This window comes from Octodon degus, unplaced genomic scaffold (genome assembly GCF_000260255.1).
Source record: "Octodon degus isolate 3935 unplaced genomic scaffold, OctDeg1.0 scaffold00109, whole genome shotgun sequence".
Lineage (NCBI taxonomy): Eukaryota > Metazoa > Chordata > Mammalia > Rodentia > Octodontidae > Octodon > Octodon degus.
In genome coordinates this window covers 3,320,567-3,329,065 of record NW_004524685.1, presented here as the reverse complement: position 1 = coordinate 3,329,065, position 8,499 = coordinate 3,320,567, and the positions used below count along the sequence as shown (strand labels likewise).

Sequence of the window (8,499 nt, the reverse complement as noted above, 5' to 3'; positions counted from 1 at the left end):
TCCTGTTTCAGTCTCCCTAGTTCTGGGATTACAGATGTGCACCACCATGCCCAATTTTGGTGGCCGACACAGTGGTATAACATGGGGCTCTGGGGACTGAACCTGAGTCCTTGCACTAGCGAGGCAGGTGCTTAGATCACCAGACTATCTTTCTAGCCATTTCTATGGTAATTTCATAATGAAATAATGACAAACAATGACATTTGATCTCATTTTAGCACTATGATAATAAACCCAACTATGAATAAATTTTTTAGACTTTCTAAGAGCCTCAATTTTGTCACTCATAAAAGGGCATAATAAAACCCATAACTCAATAAATATCAGTTCCTTCCCACATTGGCTAATTATCATCTTTCAGATATCCAATATCTTTATTTGAAAAATGAGAATGAAAGTTATACCTAGATCAGGAAGTTGACATTTAAATGGGCTAATTTGTAAACTAGAAAGCCTACTATAATTCTAAATCTAGTGATGGGTACTGGTGAAATACACCGACTGAGGTAGGGCCTTGTCCTGAGGAGAGATGCAGGAGAGAAACCCATTCCTCTCCTCAGTCCAGCGGGAAAAAGACAGCAAGGTCAGAGAAAGGCCTTATGGCCTGCAGAGCATTTAAGTTCCTTGCTCTTGCCCTCCCTAGGGGATATCTGATCCCCTAACCCCAGCCATCAGTTGAGAGCCTGCCAGACTGCCTCACCCAAAGCTCTAGGGACAGGGCTGCAGAATGGATTCCTAAATCTTCAAAATAAGCACGCAAAGAAATCTTACAACCAACAAAAACAGTGACCTGAGTGCAGTACGGAAGTAGTTGTGCTGATTGACAGGAGGCTGCCAAGGATGAGTGAAGGAAAATCACAGGAGGATTCTGTGTCTGCGCTGCAAGTGGCTTCATCAGTCTGCCTACCCTGATCCCCAGCCCAGCAGGGCAGGCTGCCTACTTTTGAGTTCCTTTTGACTTCTTTCCCTCTTTCTTCTGAAAGGATACGAAATGAACAAGGAGTGGAAGCATTCTTGCACAACTGTGAATCAGGAGGAAGCTCAACCACAGAGGAGTGAAGTGTGGCATTGCCTTAGAGAAAAAGAACTTGTAGAGACAGGTCCCAGATAGATCCACCCAGGAGCTTTAAGAGAAAGGATTTCTTCATGAAATATTCTCAGACCTTCCAAGTACAGGAAGCGACCATCTACTTCTACATTTAACACCTGACACAATGTGCCCAGCAGGCCCCCTGTGAATGAACAACAGACTTCTTTACAACATGACCCACAGGGACAATGTAAGTCTTCTCTGCAGTCTGAAGTTTGTGACTCTTCTAGCTGTTCTAAGCCCGGAACTTTCATTCCTGGGAGCCGGAGTACAGCTTAAAGACAATGGATATGATGGATTACTTGTTGCAATCAATCCACAGGTACCTGAGAATCAGGATCTCGTCCCAAACATTAAGGTGAGTGGTAATTACGAATCAATGTTACAATCTCATTAGAGCAGACTTGTAGCCTTCATTAAAGAGCTAACAAGTACACCTGGTTTTCATTTGAATGGTAGAGAGAACAGCACTCCTTAAAGAAAATGCCGAAAATTATGACTATGACAAAGCCAGTTTATTCATCTGGTTGTGTGTAATGCAGTTCACAGAGTAATGATCTAGCCCTCTTTATTCTTGTCTGTTACTACCATCCTGTAGTCCTCCCTTCTGTTGTTTCTGTTACTGTTGGTTTTCATTTTGTTGTGTTCTCACATGCTTGTCTTGGGGGATAACAGCTTACAAAAGTAACAATCGAATACAGCAAAATCAGACTGGGTATTTGCTGAATGACCATGACAGTTATTATAGAATCATCTTGTTGCCCCTCATCCTGAGGCTGAAAATTCTTAGACAGAAAGGGTAAGAATATGTATTGAGGGCCAGAGAACAAAACTGTCTTTTCACCTAATGTTCTGTAAATAAGTGTTTTCACTTTAATGTAGCAAGGGTGGATCATTACTCAAGCTCCTCTTTTTGGTTACTTCCTGAGTGAAAACTGTTTCATCATAAGGTGTGGCTGTGAGCGTGCCTACAGGTATGAAATGGAAAGGATTTTTCTGGGAAAGCTTAAAACTCTTTCAGAGTTTTGGGATAATCAAGAGGGCAAGCCTAGACACACATTTTCCTTTCTTCCACATAACTATTAAATTTTTTTCTTACAAATTTTGCCTCTATCTTTTCATACAACTATAATGTCAAAATAGAAATGCTTTACACATGATAAAATAAATTATCTTTTGGTTCATGTATAGGAAATGATAACTGAAGCTTCTTTTTACCTGTTCAATGCTACCAAGAGAAGAGTGTTTTTCAGAAATATACAGATTTTAATACCTGCCACATGGAAAGTTAATAATTACAGCCAAATAAAACAAGAATCATATGAAAAGGTAAGAGGACAGGATTTCATTAAATAAGCGTAATTGGACTGGCAGAGGAAAATACCAAAATATATCATGTTATTGCAGTAATATGCAAATAATATTTCCAGGAGTGTTACCAACAAAATACATGAATGCAAATTATTTATTTTAAATGTAAAATGCTATTGCCCAACTAGCTTCTCCTAAGGCCTCTTTCTCACTTGGAGGATCTTCACAGAAATTTTTGGTTGAGGACCAATAATCAGTTGTCTCCTGCTGTGGATGAGCAGTGAAGAGAACAGTTCCAAGTATGACTATCCATTAGGGGCAGTAACATGCATGTCTAGACAGAAACATAAGCCACCCACACATATAAAAACGACGACTTTTTTTCATGGTGTAAATCATCAAAATTAAACCTTAAATCAAGTCCAGAATCCTAATTAGAGGAGTAAGAAAAAGGGATGGAAGGCAAGAGATTGTAAGTAGGGAAAAGGCTACCTTTGCTTTTGCAGTGGAAAAATAATAACGTTGAAATTATACCAAGAGAATACAATTCTCATACAATTATAAATTGCAGATTATGGGTAAGCACTCATAAGAATGTCTGGCACATATTAGTATGTACATTATAAATAAATATTGGATGAGTTTTGTAAGTGACTGTTGGAAATTCCTGTGAACAAAAGGCAAGCACAGCTACCAAAAGACTCAGAGCAGAGACACTGAGAACTTAGCTCTGGGAGATAGCAGTGGATCACTCCAGCTCAGGCAGGACAGCTGAAACACATGGCCCAACTCCCTGCTTTCCTTATTTGGGTCTCATGGTATGAAATACCTTAAGACTGTTTTCATTCTTAGCTCTCCTTTGAAGCTACTCTCAGGAATTAGATGATATAGCAATGTTGACAGAAACCCTAAAATCCTGAAGAAGTTAAAGAAATCCTTGGAAGAATTTGATTTATGGCCAATGAAAGCATCTAGCAATGCTTTCCATGGAGATAAGATAGATAGCAGAACTGGAATAAAATGACAAGAGAGCTTCAACCAAGTGCCAAGTATTTTACATATATTATTGAACTTACGGAGCCTGAAATTAATTGCTGAATCACATCTTAGAAAATTGAGTCTCATGTAAGATAAGGATATTGTTCCAAGTGAAAGAGCTAATAAATTACAGAGCTACAATTTAACTGTCTGTTCAACTTCAAAACCCATGCCATTACCCCGAAGGTAAACTGTGTTATTTTTTGCTATCTATAGAAAGGATGTTAATCAATTTGGCCTCCAATAAAACTGGGAAGGACTGGAGATACCCAACATGAAAACTAGGTATTTGCCAAAGAGTACTCCTGATAGTAAAGGCAAACACAGAATTAAACAAGTCATCCATACATGAGATTATAGCTAGACAGAAGGATCAGAGGAAACAGTAGTCAATAAATTCTGTTTATTTTGTCTATTGAATTCTGTATCTCATAGATGCTATTTCCTTTAACCTCATAATGTCAATTAGGCAAACACTTAGTGAATACTCATGTACACAGGAATCTTGTAAAACTCTACAGAGGACATGATCTTGTGAATCTCCAGTGCATTGTGAGTAGAAATCAGAAGAGAGGGCTGGTGAGATGGCTCAGTGGTCTAAAGCACCTACTTAGAACAAGCTTAGCAAAGCACAAGAGACCACGGTTCAATACCCCAGCACCACATGCTAGCCAGCCTTGCCCCCTGGTGGGCTGAGCTGGCCACACACACACACACACACACACACACACACACACACATAAAAAAATAAAATAAAATAAAATAAAATAAAATAAAATAATAACAGAAGAGAAGGGGGAGTATTAGGCAAAGTGGATAAAACCTGAGTTATAATAGTCTATAAGGTAGTACATAATCATGAATAGCTCTGAGTATCCCACTGCAGGCAAAGCAGTTTTGTTTTTTTTTTTGTTTTGTTTTGTTTTCCTTTTTTGTTTCAGGACAAAGTTTCCAACATAGGAGTGAAGCAGTGTCCAAGTGAGGACTGTTCCAGGGGATGACCTCAGTAGCCTTCTGTAAGGGTTACCTTGAAATGCCCCTGGCTTTCTAAAAATAAATTATAATAGTAATTTAAAAATTATAATCATTTGTGTTCATGGGGAAAAATCAAAATGTCTAGCAATATGGAAAATAAAAATGAAAACATGATCTTCCACTACTCCCTGGTGTCTTCCACAGCCAGTTCCCATTTATTAACTTAAGTTAGAAAGGTTGGGTTGAGACAGTATGTTATCCTTCTTCCTAACAATAATGAAAAACAATGGTATGTGAAATTCTGTTGTCTTGATGGCTATTAGAACAGATATTTTATTTTTGGACTTCAAAGGTCTTATTTTAGCAACAAAAGTTTAAATGGCCATGTCATAGATGAAATATAATTTAATTGGAATGATTGTTTTCCTGATCAAACTGATTATAAAAATGAGAGGAGAAGGCTGAACATGTCCTTCACTGGTGAAATAACCCATAGTTGTTTGCAAAAAACTATCTCTTTACTGCCCAAATTTTAATAGTATAAATTAATGCTCTTAAAATTTAAGTATTTTATTATATTCCATAGTGCTTTATAATACCATATTTTAGTGTTGATTTTTGAGAATATTTTAATCTGGAAAGTGAGGTCAAAGGAGGTGTTGAAGTCCCATGGAAATTTGCCAAAAATTTGAAATAGTTTTCACAAACAATTTAGCTGATACTTAGCTGCGTGTATTCTAAACCCAACCTAGAAGGCATTTCTTTTCTTTTTTCTTTAACCTTTTTCTAAGTTGGGGCATAATTACATACAGTTAAATATACAAATCTTAGGTGTACAGTTCAAAATGCCTTAATAAACGTATACATTTCTGTCACCAACATCTTAGTGGAGATATAGGTATGACAACAAATTTCTTTCAATTTAGGCTAATGTCATAGTGACTGATTGGAATGGAGTAAATGGAGATGATCCGTACACCCTACAATACAGAGGGTGTGGGAAAGAGGGAAAATACATTCATTTCACATCCAATTTCCTACTGAATGATGATTTAACGGCTGGCTATGGATCACGGGGTAAGTGAAACTAACAAAAAATGGCCCCTGGGTAGCATTAATCACAATACCTTGTGCTGAAAGGGACCTCAGAAAACCTGAAATTTGTCAGTGTCTTACTTGCCACTTGGAGGCCACATGCACATGCAAAGATGCATAAGAATGAACCAAGAGAGTTAAGTGCCAGATAAGAGGCCTGGGACAGGAGTGCTCTAGGAATTCAGTGAAAGAATTTTGGGGAAAACGGTGGTCACAACAGGTCTCACAGAGGAGAAGCAATTCAATGTCAATATCATTTTTTAATGGAAAGAACAAGAGATCAGTGGAGAAGATACAAGTAAAGCTGTGGCTACAGAGGAATCCCAGGCATGTTTCAAAGGTGCAGACCAGTAGATGCTGAGACTGGTTATAGGAGAAAGTGATAAAAGTCCTAGAGATCCAGGCAATGTGACAGAGGCCTAAAATAGCCACATGATCACATAGTCACCACTTGCGGTTCCTAAGCAGAATAGTGTCACCATCATGACACTGTTTTCAGATGAATCTGCCTGTGTGATAATCTAGCCACCAGAAATCAATGTGGGAGAAACTGGATATCGAGAAGAACTCTGGGAAATGTTCAAGTCTGAGCCATTAGATGTCATTTAGAATGGAGTCATCCAGACAGGAGAGACCCTACGCAATCAGGATTCCCTGTGTGGCAGGAACTCTGGGTTGTTCTGCAGAAAGGTTCAGTCTCTAGTTGGATATCAATGGTTAGAGCTTGGGGTGAAGCCAGGGCCATGGGGCTACAGACCCTGGGCCGGTGGGCAGCGAGTAAGATCTGAGTAAGAAACTAGCGAGAAAAGGCCAGTTGGTCACAGGCTCACTCTCCCAATTTTATGTATTTTTGTTTTTAACTTGTAGTATCTTTTAAATAAAAGAAATTTTAAATAAAATTTAGCTTTATGCCCTATTTAAATCTCAATAGATTTTGTGATCCTCTACATAGTTTGCAGGCAATACAGAAACTCAATTTATAAACTATACTTTATAAAACATTATCATTCCTTTACAAAATTCTGTAAATGAATATTTCCTCTGGAGACTGAAAGGTGCAGATATTCCTGCACCAACACATGACATAATCAGCACTTCTAAATTCCATGAGTAGTCACAAAAGCCCCTTAATACTTTTAGTTGGCCCTGTTCTCCTCCCTTCTTTGTCCCAAGATCCCCAAATTGCACAATCTGCCCGAACCTGAGTTGATTCAGCAAATGCTCCTTGCATTTTCAGAACTTAAAATAACTCAGAAAAAAAAAAAATATGTGCTTTGTGAGACTAGTTGGTGTGGAAAGCTTCCCTGAGAAAGTAAGTTCTGGTCTTCACTTCGAAGGAAATATAAGACGTATCATAGTAAAATTATGAAGGAGTTGATTACTAGGGTGGAGTTCTTCCATGGAATAAGAGTTGGAAACAAACACAAACATGAATGATACTAAAAGAGACAAAGACAAGGCAACAAAAGCTGGAGATGGAATTCTACTTGCTTTTATTGTTGTTTTTTTCCATCCCACTCTTCAACCCTAGGTTTCAATCATTGTTACAAATAAGATAATTACTTGCAAGAAAAAAAAAAGCAGGTATGTTTGTATGACACAGACTGGGGATTGGGAAAGCTTTATTTGTTTTCTTGGATGTACTTCTTTTTCTCTAAGCCCTAAATTTACCGGCCTATCTGCAGCTGAGTAGAAACCTGTTAGACGACCTCACTGGAGGTGGTGGGGGGGACGTCATTACCTTCTAATGAATGGAGAAGTGAACCTCTGCTTCCCATGTACAGGACTATTTATATTTTCATATCATGCTTTTATGATTATATAGAGAGGGTCAAGCAGAATTGGGGTGAGCAGGAAGTGGGAGGAGGAATTGTATTTCAGTTCTTTAGAATGAGACGTTCTCCAAGTCAAGTGGTGCCGCGTGTTCTGAGCAGCAAGGCCACACGCTGAGCTTTCAGAGGCTTCTCTCTGCTCCACAGGCAGAGTGTTTGCCCACGAATGGGCCCACCTCCGCTGGGGTGTGTTTGATGAATACAACAATGACAAACCTTTCTACTTAGATGGCCAAAATAAAATTAAAGCAACCAGGTTAGTACTTTATCTTTAAATGTATTATTTATCTGATTCTAAAATTAATGAAGTATTATTAGCAAGTTTTTGAAATAGTATATATTTCGAAAAGAAAGCAGAAAAGAATTTTGAGTGCTCTTATCATAAGGAAATGATAAACACTTGGAGAGGTAAATATTTTCACTGATCTAAAGGTCATATGAAAAAATTCATGCAAATTCATGAAAAAATTCATGAAATTAAACTTGTAATGACAACCAAAAACTAATAAGAAGAGATTCTTTCGTTAAAAAAATTATAGTATTTTTATGAAAAATGGGTAAATATATGATTAAATATCAAAACGATATAAAAAGCTATCATCCTAGCTGTCCTTCCTCTTCCACTATCATTCTATGTCCTTTCATCTTCTGTAGACATTTTTGTTGTTGTTATTACCGTGGATCAAACACAGGACTTTGCACTTGCCAGGCAAGCACTTATGCTGCTGAGCTATCACCCTAGCCCTCTCTAAACATTTTGATTAATCTTTAATTTTTAGTGTTTCTTCAGAAAAATTTAAATAAATATAAATATATATTTTCCTCACCTGTTTTTGCTTTTGAAATATTGCATTCATTGCGTGGGTATACTGTAATCTGTTCATTAGATTAAATCCCATCTGTTATTGCCAATAACTCTGCAAATTATAACGCTATCATATGCCACTGTATATTATGCAGGCAGATCTGTATATCTATTGAATTCTTCCAAGAACTACTAGGTCAGAAGATACCCTCAACCATAATTTTGTTAGTTATTAACTGATTGCTCTCTTAAAAGTGATACTTTCACTCCCATCAACATTGAGATTGCTTGTTGAGAAAGAAATTTTTGAACTTTCATCCTTGTATGTTCATCCTCTTCTTCTTTTTTTTTTT

The 8,499-nt window shown here is 37.6% G+C and overlaps 1 protein-coding gene across 1 annotated transcript in view; it reads left to right on the top strand.

Annotated features, from left to right (window-relative positions):
- The first annotated feature begins 1,026 nt into the window (after positions 1-1,026).
- Positions 1,027-8,499, top strand: part of LOC101579482 (calcium-activated chloride channel regulator 2) — a 36,322-nt gene continuing 28,849 nt past the window's right edge. Inside the window, exons 1-4 of the mRNA XM_012516499.2 lie at positions 1,027-1,448; positions 2,282-2,419; positions 5,341-5,491; positions 7,489-7,597. Coding sequence (XP_012371953.2) covers positions 1,239-1,448; positions 2,282-2,419; positions 5,341-5,491; positions 7,489-7,597 — 608 coding nt within the window. The 5' untranslated portion in view covers positions 1,027-1,238. The remainder of the gene's footprint in view (positions 1,449-2,281; positions 2,420-5,340; positions 5,492-7,488; positions 7,598-8,499) is intronic.